The 17,108-nt window shown below is 41.9% G+C and overlaps 2 protein-coding genes across 2 annotated transcripts; both read left to right on the top strand.

Moving 5' to 3' along the window:
- Positions 1–4,189: 4,189 nt before the first annotated feature.
- On the top strand, positions 4,190–11,520 carry LOC308135480 (cysteine/serine-rich nuclear protein 1-like). Its single transcript, XM_080503496.1, has 5 exons — positions 4,190–4,299; positions 6,580–6,821; positions 9,272–9,534; positions 9,614–9,916; positions 10,026–11,520. The coding sequence occupies exons 2-5, from the start codon at positions 6,581–6,583 to the stop codon at positions 11,007–11,009; spliced, it is 1,791 nt and encodes a 596-aa protein (XP_080359622.1). The 5' UTR covers positions 4,190–4,299; position 6,580; the 3' UTR covers positions 11,010–11,520.
- A 1,023-nt stretch (positions 11,521–12,543) lies between these two features.
- Positions 12,544–16,970, top strand: gorasp1a (golgi reassembly stacking protein 1a). The gene is made up of 8 exons (XM_080504097.1): positions 12,544–12,682; positions 13,545–13,625; positions 13,764–13,967; positions 14,182–14,268; positions 14,403–14,533; positions 14,860–15,181; positions 15,297–15,405; positions 15,518–16,970. Exons 1-8 carry the CDS (start codon positions 12,620–12,622, stop codon positions 15,628–15,630), a joined length of 1,110 nt encoding a protein of 369 aa, XP_080360223.1. The 5' UTR covers positions 12,544–12,619; the 3' UTR covers positions 15,631–16,970.
- Positions 16,971–17,108: the final 138 nt, after the last annotated feature.

Below are 17,108 nucleotides of genomic sequence, written 5' to 3'. Positions count from 1 at the left end.
GGGGATGTCAAAGCCAAACACGCAGCTGCTTTGCTTTAAAAGCACAAAGCCGCTCACACGCAGCATCAGATAAGATCACTTCGGTTGAACACCAGTTGTGAAACCTGCTGACTTTCCGAGACGCAACGTGTGCTCCCTTTTGCAAACAAACACCAAAGTTACATCTGCTGCGAAACTGTCAACATGAATAATAAATAATGCATCCAGGCTCCTCTGAGTACATGCATAAGCTTTCCATCACAACGTTTCTGAGCTCCCGTGTTGAAATATTGAAGTCCCACTAATTAGTTTAACTAACAAGTTTAGAGCTGTTGCACATTTTGCAGAAGGCCAACCGCTGCCATCATGGAGTGGCAGGAAGCTCTCTGGTGTCACTCCCGGAGCTGATAACGCTGCACACACAAAGGGATGGCAGTTGACCCACCACTTAAGGTCTGGCCGTGGTGAAATTTTACCTCATAGTCTTTATCTGATGCCAGATTTTCACTCTGTTTAACACAGTTCAATACAAAAATCCAGAAGACCTTATTTCAGAGTTACTTTTATGCCTGTACGACAAGACACAATAGTACAAATGATTGTAACAATTTAGATGGCTTAATTTTTAAAATAGATGCCTGGCATTGAATTGTGGAATATTTCAGATAGATCATTACAGCTCAAGAAGATGTTGGTTTCTCTGATCGAGGACAATATAGATTAATGGTCATAATTGTTTTATTTAACACTTAAAAAAAACTATTGTAGAGTTTTGTACTGATCTTTACTGAACAAAAGCCCTTTAAAAATAGCAAAAATATTTTTTTAATTTACAACATGCATTTAAGTGAAGGGATTCATCCTTAACAGGACACGATTTCTTTTACTGCAAACACACACACGGTGGTTTCATGTCCTGTAATTAATCAGCTCCTCATTAATTTTCCAAAATGTCTTAAAGTGTCAGTTAGTGCTACAAAAGACACATATAAAAACATTTAACTGTGTTAAATGGGTTTTTCCTCATTAGTGTGATGCTTTTACTGTTGCTTTTAGATGTTACTTGTGTTGACAATGACGACAGTAACACTGCTGCTGATGATGACGATGATGATGGTGATGATGATGATTACAATGATGATGATGATGATGATGATGATTCACTGCATTTCCATTAAAATAGAAATGGCTGGTCTATATTTGTTCTTGCAGCCATGGTGACGTCAGTGAAAACATGACATCAAAGGATGTGTAAAAAAAGAACCAAATAATGTGTGAGTCACAGTATTGAGGACGAGACGTAAAGTGAGGCTATCTATCTATCTATCTATCTATCTATCTATCTATCTATCTATCTATCTATCAATCTATCAATCTATCTGTCATCTATCTATCTATCTATCTATCTATCTATCTATCTATCTATCTATCTATCTATCTATCTATCTATCTATCTATCTATCTATCTATCTATCTCCACCTGACACTTCCTCTCACAGTAAATCCAGGGGGTGTTAAAGGGGTAAATCCCTGAGATCGTGTCCACGGGGGCGAAGAAGGAAGCAACTGGGGCAGATTCACATGCCTGAAGCTCTGTCAAACTTTGTCAGTATATGGCTGAATGTGGGCCATCGCTGGTGCAGCTTGACTTACTGAAAAAAAATTAAAATGGGGCCACAAGAGCCAGTGGCAGCAACCTGAGAGGCTGCCAGAATGTGGGTTAACTGTAGGTTACATAACGTGGATTGTAGACTAAAAGCTTGGTAATGGTTTGCTCTCTGACTATCAATAGGATCGCCTTTTAGGCACAGAATGACATTGTTAAAGAAATAATGCATTTGTACAGAGGTGCAATTTGTCACTTCAGCGTTGTTTACATGACATGTGAAAACAAATCTGAGCAAAAAAGAAAGAAAAGGTTGAGCCTCTATCAGTTTACGGATGGATGACTGCGTTCAGAAACTGAAGGAATACAAAGATTTGTGACAAACTGACTCGTATGTTTGCTGCCGAAGCAAAGTCGTAACTGGTTGTCATGTGAAATATTACTTTTGCTCCCATGACTCATCGCTTTGTCATTTATCTTTGCACTGAAGTGGCCTCAGAAGGATCAACCTCGAGAGACACGACAGCCCGGCGTGTGGTCACAGCATGCGCTAAGGAACAGGAAACTCCAACAGTATTGCACAGATGTATTTTTGTCCAAGCAGTGTGATTGTTCTATAAATAACACAGAAGCATCATGGAGCACTTTGATCATGTGTTAAAGAGTCACACCGCAATTTCAAACAATAGATCAATACTGAACACACTCCCAACAAAACCTCTTATAAATGACAAATACAATTTCTTTCCAATATCAGCGCAGCTTGGAATTAATTAAAACATTTTTTTGCATAAAATCTTATATAAATCTTTGTTATTCATGAGCTGTTTCTCCACTGTGATCTTGATCATTTTCCTCCATGCACCACCTCCCTGGTGTTTTACTCCCCATGCAGGTTCGCGGAAGAGAAACTCTGCTCCCAGCCAAAGTGGGTCATACTCTCATAACATACTTCCACATGAGTGCTGAGGCCGAGACAACCGGTCCCTCCTCTGGCCAGAGTATTTGGACCCACAGATATTTACGTATTAGTGTGGTTTTTAGCTCTCCGGGCATATTCACTGGTGTGAATCAACACGGGGGTGGTCAGAGCAGGACGTCAGAAGCATTTTGTGCTTGTCCATTTTTCCATGTATCTGTCTGACCAGCTGTTGATCTGATGCTCTTTTTGCCTTTCTCCTCAATGAGGAATGAGATTTGTTTTGTATCCAGTCGATAATGTAGTGTGACTTGTGTTTAAAATACACGGTTGCTTTCATTTTCTTAATCACTACATTGTTGCTGAGATTAAAAAGTGCTTCTGGTAGTACTTCAGAATAGCAAATGATATGTCTGGGGCATCAAACAAGGAAGTGAATTCCTTTGCTGTTGCGGGAAGTTTCCTGGAGTTTACAAGTGTCTGCGCACAGTCAACACAACTGGGAAACACCAATATTAAGAGGAGTCACATTCCAGTGAAAGAACATGAATACCAAAGAGAGTGTGTGTCACGTTTAATTAATGTCTCACCCGAATTTTATAGTAAGTTAGAAGGCAAATCCAAACAGCAAAGCCAGCATGAAACAAACAAGAAGAATTAACAGCTGTATTTAATTATATTTTATTTGATGTAATCCTGTGGGGATTTTTTTTATACTTCTTTAGAAGTAGAACTGACTTGATTAGGCCTTGATTCATAAAATCATAAAAAGTAGTAAAACTGTGAACATGTGCCCAGTGGGACCTTTTATAATGGTGTCTGATTTGGAGAGTAAATCACAAGCTGGAGGTATAAAGGTTATTTATTTACCAGCAGATCACCAATGGTAACAAACAGCTCAGTGTGACAGACAGGACTGTGTGTGACGTCACCGCCTGCGTCAGGACAGACAGAGAGAGAGAGCACTCACATCCCACAAGAGGAATATAGCCGCTGCTCCTCTTGGCTTCTGTTGGCCATAACACAGTCATAACACAAGATAAAAGACCTCGATGTTTTATTTTAGCGCCTTGATAATACATTTAATGATAACATCAATTCCAATGAGGAGGATCACCTGTAATTATATCAATACAATAAATCAAAACGCAGGCGCTAATACAGTAACACTATGCATAATTCGATAAATATGACATCGTTAACGTTACATATATAAAGGCAACACTTGTTATGTCATTTGTGTTCGGACTTTGCATGTTTCTCTCACGGGTTCCGCTCATGGGTGACTCCATTTTCTTTGCTCTAGAATAGCGGGGGCTCAAAAAAAAAAAAAAAAAAAAAAGAAGCTTATGAAACATGGCCAACATTAATAAACGGCTTTGTAAAGTGGGAACTGAACTTTTGACACAAAACGACAAAATAAGATGCGTACTCCCCATTTTATGAGCCTGCTGGTTTGAGAGCGGAGCTGAGGGCAGATTTAATGGAACCCGTTGCCCCGCTCGAGTGGCATAATCATTAAATAAATTAGAACGAACGACAAAACTTTGAAACGCTCTCAATCATACGCCTAACGGTTTTCGGGCTACGCTTGAGGCGTGTGCGCATGCGCATTGCCTCCTTTCACCGTACGAGGGGTGAACCATCTTGACGCGAGGCGTTGTGTCTTTGTGCGCTCGCTGGTACTACTGTGTGGCGTCACTCAAACACACAACGCTCAGCTGGCTGCTCCGACTGCAAGAGCCGCAACTTCGCTCACTTTCCTCCTGTCCGTCATGTTGCCTTCTACTGCTTGGTGAGTACTTCTCGAATTAAGTTACTTATTTAGTATTTAGTTTGACCTCAATGTGTGCTTATTACATTCGTGGAACTTTATTTTGAACGGAGCACTGACAGTTGTTTTTATTGTTACGTTTGAAATGCGCGTCTCCGTGTGAAGGGATGTTTTTATATCTATCGAGAGGTATTTGTGTGTGTGTGTGTGTGTGTGTGTGTGTGTGTGTGTGTGTGTGTGTGTGTGTGTGTGTGTGTGTGTGTGTGTGTGTGTGTGTGTGTGTGTGGCAGCTGAAGTTTGCCTCTCTGGTGCAGCAGTGGGGGAACAGTGTTGTTATTGTGAGGGACAGCGTGTGTGTCTGAGGTGAAGAGGTCAGCTGTCTAATGACCGTTATTAGGAGGAACAGGAAACGCCTCCCGCACTCCTCCATCGAAAAACGAGAAAAATAAAGAAGCACCTTTGTGTGACATCCGTGTTACATTCCTTCAGGGACCTGCACTGTGAATACAATAGTCGTGTTGTTGTGCGTCCTGGTGGTCAGTTTATTCCACTATGAACCCCTCCCACATTGGAACGTTTCTCTCGCCAGTGTTTTAGTACAGTTCACCCCCCCCCCCCCCCCCCCCCCCCCACCCCAACCGTTTCACGTGAACGCGCACGTGCACCTTAAGCTGCTGCTGCTTTGGACCTTTAAATTATTGATGTGCTCTCAGTAGATGCCTACTAGAAGTACTGTCAAGTCTATATACTCTGTCACATTGTAAATGTAATAAATGTGATATAACTAGGACTAGGCAGTAACTAGAAAAACGGTGTATTAATTACTCAACATGTCTCCATATATATATATATATATTTAAGGGTCATTAAATGGCCCTGCAAAGGTTTTTTTGTTGTTCTTCTTTTTAGCAGAGGCACAGTGTTGCAGCTGCCTCCACTGTGTAAACAGTGCAATGGCACAAGAGATGTCACTGGTATTTGCTGATGGCTCCAGGAAGTTGTTTCACTGGTTTAAGGTATTTTTGCTCACAGCAGACAATCAGAAGCCCCTTACGGCTCCTGGACCCCGATTGACTGTGCAGCAGTTACAAGCCTCCATCAGCACCCAGCCTCTCGTTGCTTTACGTTTACAAGTTTCAGATCATTCGGATACAAATGTTTTCAGTGGCTCGTACTAAGGAGGTGTTCAGTGCCTTTATGTCTGTAGTTACTAGGGAAGTTCAGTCTAAAAATTCAGGTCAGGTGTCATGCTACTGTTACATATTATGCATCACAGAATGACGTTCACGACATTCTCAGGTTAAACGGCTGTGATTATTATTGAAAGTATGAATCCATGCACACTGGAGCTATTTTCCATTGTCACTCCGCCACTGAAATAAATGTGAACAATCTGCAGCTGCAATATTCACACGCCACTCTTTTTCTGTAGTTTCACAAACCATGACCGATTCCCTAATAACACTCATGTTAGGGTTCATTTTCCATGTTCAGATCTAAAAATAGCAGCCGCTTGAACCACGGCACAGCCCCAGCATTCAAGCTCTGCTCCACCGTTTCCACATATTCTTCTCCAAAAACTCGAGGAATCACAGGAATGTTAATTACTCTGTGGGGGAATGAGAAAGAACAGTTTTTCCTTCTTCTTTTTTTTAAAACTCTCAAATGTTCAGCTGGTTGTAAATGAAAGTAGGTCACCACTGCATGTTGGAACACTTCTGAAACATCAATTTGTGAGACAATCATGATGAAAATGTTAATTAGCCTAAACAAACTTGTGGAAATAAAACCGGCTCGACGAGTTGCTTTGGAAGCTTTTAACATGAAAGAGTCCTCTCAAAAGGTGCCGTGTACCTTTCTCGAACAAAAACATGAAAACACGTCATTGTTGCTTTGTTTCTGAATTGCGACTGTCTGGTTTTACGTTATCTGTTGGTTAGAAGTGCAAAAGGTGGAGCTGCTGTTTGGATCAACTCTCACAGATTATTGGTCTCAGCATTTATTGACAGAGTGTAATATTTTTTTTTAATATAAGCTTCAGATTAGGCTCCACGTGCATTATAGATTGATCTTAAATGGACAGCAGCAAAAACAGAAAAAAAGGAGTACAAAGCAATAAACTGTTTTTCCTGCATCTGTTTTCCAGTTATGATTTCTGTTATGTTATGTTACCCCCAGTGGACAAAAGAAGAACCCCAGCTACTTTATGAAATATTGCAGTTTGTGTTTGTAATCCGTTTGGACCCATATTTTTCACTCCCCTAATCCAAACCAATGTCTTTCCCTTGTGCATCCATGCAGAATGTATATTAACCACAACAGCCAAACAATGAGAGGCACAGTGAAGAGGAAGTTTGCAGAAATGGATGACTATCCCTGCTACCCCTCCTCCTCCTCCTCCTCCTCCTCCTCCTCCTCCTCCTCGTCTCCATCATCACTCTCCTCCGCCGCCTCCTCGGAGTGGGAATCAGACGGGGAGAACATCTCATCTGACAACCAAGACTTCAGACCTCACAGTCCTTCTTCACCCACCACCTTGCCAAGTAAGTCCCCCCCCCCTACTTTCAAATAATACAAACCTCTTCCTTATCTGCCCACTTTTCCTTTCACGTCAGTGTTTTATAGCAGCGTCTCTTATCACCCTGCTGCAGCAGTTATGACCGACTGATAGGAAAACCTGACCTTAGAGCTGAGAGAGATAAAACACAGCCGACGAGTCCCGTCTGAAATGTCCGTCCAGTTGTGTTGATGGTCATTTGCCTACTGGAAGTTGGCCAACAGGAAGTTGTGGAAACAATTTGAATAGCCGGTTCACTTTAAACAAGTCGTGGTAAATGATTCAGATCACTTGTAGCACTTGTGATGGAAAATATAAACACATGTGGAAAAAGCTTCCTTAAAAAACAACCCAGATGGAAATAAAGAGAGAGAGAGAGAGAGAGAGAGAGAGAGAGAGAGAGAGAGAGAGAGAGAGAGAGAGAGAGAGAGAGAGAGAGAGAGAGAGAGAGAGAGAGATACTGCTTAAGAAACCACAATTTACATCTGATGTATGTTTTTGAACTGTTAGTTTTAGTTTAGTTTTTCTGTTGGTTTTGTTGTTGCAAAATCCAAAACAATCCTGGAGTGCAAAACTCATAACACACAGGAGCAGGAAGTGTGAGAGTGTGAGAACACAGAACAGCATGCCGATGGTTCAGAGAAGCACAGATCCCCAAAAGGTTCACATCCATTGTATCTGTAACGAGGCATCAGCAGTCGGTGAGAAGAGAGCGAGGGGAAGAAAAATCCTCACGGCCCTGAGAATGCAAGGGAATGAGGAAGGAGCAAAAGAGAGTGAGACATTTCCGAGAAAGTGAGAGACAGTGGTTGGAGATGCAAACAATCAGAGGGTTGGCAAGAGGCTTTCCTTAAAAGAATATGTGATGTCATTGGTCAGACTCAGACTCAGTACTATCTGCACCCCCCCCCCCACCCCATTAATCATGGACACGTTTGGATACACGACCTTCCTTCATCAGCTGGTGTACAACTTCAGTTATGTGTGAACGTCAGACACTTTGTTCAAGCCAAACCTTGACAATGAACCATGATGTATATATCCGATACTTCCCTTCCAGAAAGAGTCTATTGACTTCAGATGACATCAGTGACATGTTGTCCGTCCCCGTCCCTCCCTGTTCTCATCTGTCCTCCTCCGCTACAGGCCTCTTTCTCGGTATTTTCTTTCCACATGTTCAACTGTTGGCACAAAGTGCTGCGGTGAGGAACCTGCAGTGTGTCCTCTAGTGGCCACCCACAGATTGACGGAGCCCGTGTCACAAAGCTTGAAGACACTCCTACAGTGCCTGAACATAACACTCTATTGCTGGAAGTCTTTGGAGCCTGACTGTCAGTCAATGAGAGTTTTATTTATCTCTTTCAGTGGAGTGAAGCCTGTTTGCTTATATAACAAACAATAGAATTTGTACTGTGCAAGACAAGAGAAATGTGTCGGATTACGAAATGAAAATGATGGATTTTAATGTGTTTATTGAAAGTATTTAGAGATATAAGCATGCCTTCATAAGAAATGTGGATGATTAGAGCAGTTTTAAACATGGAAGAATGTTTTACGTTAAGATGAAATTTGCAAATTAACCCTTACTAGTGTATTTTTAAAGATATCTTTCGTTTGAGCATTTTTAATACCTAAAAGTTTTATAATTCTTACTGTTTATATTTTTACAACATTTCAAAGACATTACAAGTAAAAATCGATATGTGCCACTGATATATTACAAAATATTTTGTAAAATGTTACACTGACCCAAATAACAAAATCTACAGTCAAAAAATTATATTTTAAATTGGACAAAATCCTCAGTTATGTCTTTCTAAAGGATTCACTGGTATCATTGTATTGCACAGTTCTTATCATCTGGGAGATGATGCATGTTCTAATTATCGCTAACTTATAAAGGTTAGTTTTAAAGAAACAGATATACACAAAAAGATATGGATATGACCAAATATGGTCAAATGTCCAGTAAAAGTTTAATAACTGATGACAAATCTGATGTTGAATTGAAAGATGTGCTGACGACAAATCACTACGATTTATTGATATAATTGCTGAAAAGGAAGAGTAGAAAACTACACTGTAAGAGAGAAGCCCTGCTACCTACTGTTTATGACTAACTTGAAAAGTACTCTAATAGTTTTAAATTAAGGCCTCCATTATTAAAATCATGCCTATTCTTTTTCTGGAACAATACTTATGATACCTAATGAATGAAGATTGATTAATTGCGTTTTAAAGTGATCTATAGCCAGAAGGGATCATCAAGTAAGTTTGACAATGACTTTTAACAGCTTCAATTAAAAACCTCAAATAAGCATAAGTGTAACCCGCTTTTGCTGCTTGTCCTTTTTTGAATGGCCGATTATTTGAGTTCACGACAGGCTTTGTCAGATTGTCACATTGTTTTGACTCATTGTCAATAATGTGTTTTAGGTCGGTCCATCCTGAAGAGGCCGGAGCTCACAGGCGCTTGGTGCAGCGTGCGCTTCAGTCAAGTGACGGTGTTCAGTTTCCCACGCTGTCAGGGCTTCACCAGCGTGCCGGGCCGTGGGGGCGCCACCCTGGGCATGGCGCAGAAGCACAGCACCCTCCAGAGGTACACCGTGACAGAGCACGCGCTGGAGCAGCAGCACAGGCGGAGGGAGAGGCGGCGGGAAAGACTCCGAGAAGAGAGGCCGGAGGCATTGAAGAAGAAAGTGAGTGTGCCGGCGTCCTTTGCTCTCCGCCGCTCGTCTGCACGACGACCCCTGACTTTATCTGCCGCGTTCATTCCAGCTGGTCGCCGGTGGGGCCGCTGGCCAGTGGGAGGCCGACGTGCTCACTGTGGATCAGGTCCCGGAGGAATCCGCCGACGCCCACGCGAGTGACGCCGAGGTGGACGGTCGAGGCTTCCTTCAGCCGTTCTCCTCCAAACAGCGGCAGGCGCTCCTGCAGGCTGCGGGGGTGAAGCACATTGACCGGGAGGAGAAGAGGCAGCTTCACGCCCTGCGGCTCTCCAGGGAGTCCTGTGGATGTGACTGTCAGGGCTTCTGCGAACCAGACACCTGCGCATGCAGCCTCGCAGGCATCAAGTGCCAGGTACTACCACCACTTTTGTTTTTTCTTATTAAAGTCAATTTCCATGAACATTTTGAGAAAAGATTAAATGCGGTGATTAAAAACAAAAGTGTCATTTGTATCCCCAAAGGTCGACCGCTCCGACTTCCCGTGTGGATGCTCCAAGGACAGCTGTGGAAACACTCAGGGACGCATCGAGTTTGACTCCAGGCGTGTGCAGACACATTACATTCACACTCTCATGAGACTCGAACTGGAGGCCAGACTGCGGGATGAAACCCGAATCCCGGAGAGCCGGTCAGAGCCGCCAGGTGAGCTTCAGGAGTGCAACAGTCCCCCGGAGCAGAAGGCTCCAGAACACTGCTGTCCGTTTGGGTTCGCTTTAGAGGAAGATGGCCTTCCTCTCACCATGCCTGCTATGCCTTCCTTCCATTTCATCCCAGAGTGTCTGGTGGAGGAGGAGAGCAGCTGCAGCAGTGACATGACTGAGTCCTCCTCCTCCTCCTCCTCTTCCTCGTCGTCCTCCTCCTCCCCCTCCTCTGACTCTGATACAGGAATGCACATCGATGAGATTCTTCTTGAAGTTGATGGAGGCCAGACATGTTCTGGCACTATCTGTGACTGTAAAAATACTACCTACTCTTCATGCAGCCACCAGAGACACACAGGTGAAGCAGTGGTGCAGCTCAGCAGCAGCAGCTCAGACACTGTGGGACCGCGGACAATCAACTTGTTCACTGACGGGGCAGGCAGGACGTCAGTGACCGGTTACCTTGAAGAGAACGCGAATCAAGCCAGAGACTTCTTGGACGATAACTCTCTGCAGGACTTCCCCAGCACTCCCTCACCCACTCTGGACTATTCCTTTGGCACATACATGGACCTGAGTCTGTCCTCTGGTTCCGACCTGGAGTTCTTCGACAGCGACTACCCCCGTGGGCCGCTGCACACGTCTTTCAAAGGACACAGGCACACGGACACTCTCCAACACCTCCAGCTGTACGGCGCTTTCAGTCGGCCTTCCTATGAGTCGAGCACACAACTCCTGGAGTCGCTCATCGGTGTGACTGAACCAGCCACAGAGCAGATTTATTCAGTCACACAGCTTTCATAGACAATTTCCAGCATGTTCGCGACGTAACGAGAAACTGTGAAGGAATGAGACGTGAACGGCGCTGGTTTCATGTGTTTGTGTAAAGTTCTGTTCATGTACAGAGAATGATAAGGGGCATATTTTCACCAAGCAGGACACTTTTTCTATTGCCTAAGAAATGATTTGCCTTTGTTTCAATGAAATCACATTTAAGTAATTAATATATGTTTTTGGTATTTTCATGATTTTTTTAAGAATGATAACTGATGTTTTATTTAATTGTATTTAGCCTTGTTCACCTTATTTCTTTCCAGAAACATGGAAGATATGTTGCCCATTCAGTAAAAGGAGGTGCAATGAAGCCAATTTAACATTGCATGTTGTCCCAAGAAAAACAGCCGTATTCTGGAGGAAGATGATGAGATCCACATGATCTGATTCGAGAGGTTGTGAAGAATGAGTTGCACCATGGATTATCCGTCATGCGTTCATAATATTTCTCTATGAGAGTAATAAAATAAAAGATTTTTTTATTTATTTCATCTCTGAATGGACTTTTGTTGTGTCTGCTATTGGTTTGTGTTGAAACGGAAAGAAGACATTAAGGATTATGGAATAATTCAATCAAGTGTAAAGTAGTCTGATGCTTTAAAATAAATGGAAAGAAAACCTGGAACTGGTTCGCAGAGTTAGAACAGATTCTTTTGCAATTTGTGGGGTGCAGTGCGTTACACACCGCATAGGTCACCAAGTCCATCGCAAAATGTGTATAACAACATCGATGTCTTAACTAAATATATCTTATGAACAACAACAAGCAACAAAAAACGAAATAATGAATGTATGAATAACCTCCATGAAAACAAAAAACAAAGGATCAATTAGCACCCAGCAGAGAAATTTAACAAAGGGGTTAATAAATATAGTCACCAAAATCGCACAACGTGCCATCAATGGGACACAATTTGGACAACAGATAATTAAATCTTTCAGCTTTAAAAAGGCCAAAGATTAAAGTAATTTCAATGATCTTGTCCAGAGAAAGTTGATGTTTGGAGATAAGACAAAGTTGTAACCGAATGTCTTTTGGGTTCCTCCTTGGGGAGGAGTGAAGGTCTGATGGTAAGAGGAAAATGTTGTGAAACGTGTCAGGAGGTTCATGTTTGTTATTAATTAATTTATACATAAATATGCATGTTTGTAGAATATTAATAGATTAAATTGGAAGAATTACAATTTTTTTTGGGATCATGGAATATGTTATCATTCTTAAAAACCTTTTTTTGTTTGAGGAGTATTAGATTCCACAAAAAACTTGTACTTTTCATAAGGTCCTGAGTCTATTTCATTATCACTTTTCCTTCAGTGTAACAAGAACGCAATAGAATCACAGACGGTGCTCACTGCTCACTGCCGTTTCGCTATTATCACAGCTTCATTACTTTATCTCAGACAACAAGGACGAACACTTATATTATGGACGTGAACCGAGTCAGTGCACATGCGCAGTACGCCTGCGCGTGTTCGAGTATATCGACACTCTGTTGTTCTGGGCTGCTGACTGACGGCCTTCAAGTTCGTGCCTGTATTTTTATTTTTATTATTATTTTATGAAGGAGCCGTGAACAGATATGGGTTTATCTCAGAGCTCAGAGGTGTCCGAAGGAGGGACGTACGGATACCATGTCCACGTGGTAAGACCTTTTGACATGAAGCCGGCGGGGGCGTGTTGAGTAGTTTGATGCTAACTGATGCTAACAGATGCTAAGAGATAAACAGCGGACTGGTGAGGTGGCACAACCGAGCTCACTTTAATACATCTTCACAAATACGCAATCAGACAGCTTAAACATATCGTTCCTCCACCCAGCGTGAACATTAATTATATTACTCCGAACCTGTTAAAATAAATAAATGATTTCAGGGTTTCCCTTCAACTTTTTCACCTGAGAAATATAATAGATATATTAAAGTTGGGGCTGAAGTGATTAAATACTAATTCAAAATTCAACTTATTGAAGTGACTTCTTATTTGTACTGGTTGTTAGAGAAATCAGAGGAATCTGAACAAAAAAAATTGAACATGTAAAATATTCCTTCATGATGACACCCTAATAATAAATAAGTACAAGAGATAAATGTAAGTAGGGTTTTCCAGCTAAATGAAAAAGGATTGAGAATAACTGGAAAGTGTGTGTGTGTGTGTGTGTGTGTGTGTGTGTGTGTGTGTGTGTGTGTGTGTGTGTGTGTGTGTGTGTGTGTGTGTGTGTGTGTGTGTGTGTGTGTTGTGACATTTAAGATGACGTAAACAGGAAATACTGTTGTTAGGTATCATGGAGATTTTCTAACATAATCATCATCCCATATCCAGAATAAGCAAGTTATAGTATAGGAAACGGTCCCACTTAAAAAAAATTAAAAAAAACACCCCCTTAGAAAATATAGACACATAGCAGGTTTTGTTGTCTTACTAATTAATGTTATGAAAACAAATAAATCTATGAAATAGGAAGGTTTTATAAACCATGTTAAAGTGCTTTATGTTGATTTTTGCAGGTGCAGCCAAATTCGCCTGCAGAAAAGGCTGGGCTACAGCCTTTCTTTGACTTCATTCTTTCTCTGGACTGCAAAAGACTCGTAAGTTCATTGATTGTCATGGAGGAAGAAGCTACACAATGAGTCATTTGCAAGAGTGTAATAAATAGGAAAATGTCAAACTAAAATGTATAACTGCTATAAACATTTCCTTAAACTCCTTCCCCTTCCATCTGCCAGAATGAGGAGAATTACATGCTAAAAGAGCTCCTGAAAGTCAACGCAGAGAAAGCAGTGAAGATGGAGGTGTACAGCATTAAAACCACGAGCGTTCGAGAGCTGGAGGTGGTGCCCAGTGACGTGTGGGGAGGGCAGGGTCTGCTCGGTGCCAGTGTCCGCTTCTGCAGCTACCAGGGAGCCAATGAAAGCATGATGCATGTCCTGGTAAGCGGGAACTGTATAAATCCAATGTTCGTGAATTCAAAGTGGAATCTTTCATTTCCTCTGCAATCAAAGTGCCTAATCGATGTCCTTCCACGGACTAAACTCCCAGCGTGAATTGCTGCCAGCTGAATGACCATATCGAGTTACCATATACGCACTTCTGTTTGAATTCTCAACAGCACAATAATAATGAATCTTATCTATCCACTTGTAGGATGTGGAGGCCAGCTCGCCGGCTGCAGTCGCGGGGCTTCAGCCACATAGCGACTACATCGTCGGGTCAGATCAACTGTTGCAGGATGTAAGATTTTTTTTTTTTTAATCCTGCCAGAGAAGTATCTCGAGCGTGTGACACGACGGAAATGCACGTAGGAATACATTTGAATGACAAAACGGGCCGTCAATTGTGCGGTGGTGTTTTGTTTTTTTTTCCAGCCAGAGGAGTTCTTCTCACTGATTGAGGCTCGTGAAGGGAAGCCGCTGAAGCTGCTGGTGTACAGCACGCAAACCGACGTCTGCAGGGAGGTGGTGGTCACACCCAATGCGTCGTGGGGAGGAGAGGGCAGGTATGGGACGCAACTGAAATGAGCTCATATAACAGAATGCTGATTTGTTAATATCACTTTAGGGTGATAAGGTTTGTTTTGAAATTCAGAAGTAGTCATTATTTCTAACCAGTGGTTCATTTTACTAGAGTTAATAATTATTTTATAAAAAGATTTTTTTTTTAATAAATGTTTGCACTTGCTATTAGTTCCTTCCGAGTTTCAAACATATGGTCTGTGGACACTTTGGCCCACAGATGACCGTCGCTGCAGACTGGGAAAATTTAAAATGAAATTGAGTTTAATCCTAATGACTATCATGAGTATTTTAAAATGTTGGTTTGTAGTTTGGGTTGCGGCATCGGGTACGGCTACCTGCACAGAATCCCTGCAACTCCTGATGTCCCACAAGAGGAGTCAGACCCCCCGGCGCCCCCAGTTTCCTCAGACCCCCCGGCCTGCTTAGCTCCCTCAGACCCCCCGTCACCCCCAGAACCCTCAGACCCCCTGGTGCCCCCAGAACCCTCAGACCCCCCGGCGCCCCCAGAACCCTCAGACCCCCCGGCACCCCCAGAACCCTCAGTCCCCCCGGCACCCCCAGAACCCTCAGTCCCCCCAGCCCCCGAAGAGGAATCCTCTCCAGAACGGCCTCCGCATGGTCACACACAGGTCGGTATTATCAGCAGTGTTCCGACCAAAACTGTTCATCGCTAATTAAACTTTGTTTCAACGACAGGCAAGTACTTCATGTCATTAAAGTGTCATCTTACCTGGTTGCCTGCAGGCATCTTCGTCTCCGCCTCCAGTCCAAAGTGAAGATGTGTTGGACTCCGGTCAGATCACGCTGCAGGAAGCTCCTTTGCCTCCGCCCATTCAGAGAGTCATGGATCCCGGTCAGTCTACATACCGAATAACACGCATCGCCTCTCGAGCGTCTCACAGCCTTCACGGAAAAAAGTCCTCGGCCTGAGCTTTGCGATGTTTTATGTTTTGTTTTTTTTCCAGGTTTTCCAGATTCTGAAGACGGGGTGATCGGCGACGACCTTGAAGATTTGGTCGATGGGCTGGATCTGTCCATGTCCTCCATCGACATGTCCAACACTTCTCTGTCTTTGTAACCAATAAGGTTGAAATGTCAGATGCAATTTCTTGCTTTTAGGAGGCAAAATTAGAGGAGACGGGTTAGTTTCTGGCTCACTAAAATCACGAATACTTCCAAAGAACAGTATGCATCTATTGCTGCGAAGCACAGTGGCACTTTCACATTCTCTCTATTCTTTACTTGTTTTGTTGTATTTGTTGTACTGTGTGGAAGTTTGGGGCAAATGTTACTCAGAAACTTGCTAAAAGTGTTGTAAGAAACAATAATGCAGTAACCCTCCTTTTTTTAATGTCAGATATATTGAAATTTATGGTTGTGGTAAATTTTTAAACTGAAAAGTATTATGTAACAAGGAAGAGGGTTATACATTGACAAAAATACTTAAAAAAAAAAAAAAAACTTGTTTTTGGTGGTAGAACAGCTTCAAAAAAGTTAAAATGTGAACTTTTCTTAATTCAACTTGACAAAGAAAACAATCCTTTTGCTGGTATTTTGAAGAGGAAAAGTATAACAAATAAAGTTATATAGTTTTTTTTATCTATGGGCAATAAGGTAACTTAGAAATGTAATGTTTGTTTGTTTTTAAAAACAGGGATAAATATTGTGTATTAATTTAGAGTAAAAACAAGAATTCATATACACAATGAGGTAAAACGGGTGGTGGACAAACAAGTCCCAGTTCTTCCTCCTCCTTTTTGAACATTTGTTTCTTTTTTTTAACTAGAACATTTGTTTTAAACTTTTATTTAAAGTCATTAATTTCTGAATCATCAATGTTTTTCAAGCTGCCAGACTTGCATATCCAAATTGGTTTGTCACCATCTGAATGTTTTGATGTAAAACACAGGGCAGCTGCAGTTTTAGATTTATCCCCCCCCCTCCATTACCTGATTGTACGTGTTTGAGACGCTGAATTCACTGTCAGTCCTGTAGCTTGTGTTCAGTTCGTAAACTGTGTTTTTACCGTCGCCTCCCATTTCAAGGCTCTTGTGTTCATTTGGTGTTATTATCTATGTAAATTCTGTGATCTATGCAACACCAGACAGGTGCAGCCGGCAGGTTGGCCTGTGGTTTCATCCCGTTTTTAAAAGGGGAAAAAAAAAAAAAATTCTTTTTCATTGTCACAATAGGTGCTAGTGTGTCAAATAAGGAAAAGTATTTTTTGCTGCAATTTTATCAATGAATTGTCTGTTTTATTAGGAATGAGTGCGGTCGTTTTGATGGACGAGTGAATCGTTGGCGGTTAAACAAAATATCACTACAGTGAAAGAAGTGTCCTTTGTTTTTCTTCCTTCGCATTATGAAAACAATTACAATTCAAGACAACCATTTATAGTCCCCATAAATCTGTCATTGTTAAACCATTCCAATTTATTTCTTTGAATGCCTAAAATATACATATTTCACAAATTATTACAAGGGATACTGCAGTGTTGTGGCCTAATTGTGGTAACCATCCTGCTTTTGGCCAATTAGCGCTCACTCAATACAATC

Source organism: Blennius ocellaris (assembly GCF_963422515.1).
Source record: "Blennius ocellaris genome assembly, chromosome: 10".
In the NCBI taxonomy this organism is placed as follows: domain Eukaryota; kingdom Metazoa; phylum Chordata; class Actinopteri; order Blenniiformes; family Blenniidae; genus Blennius; species Blennius ocellaris.
Note: the sequence above shows the minus strand (reverse complement) of the source record. Positions and strands in the feature narration are given on the sequence as shown.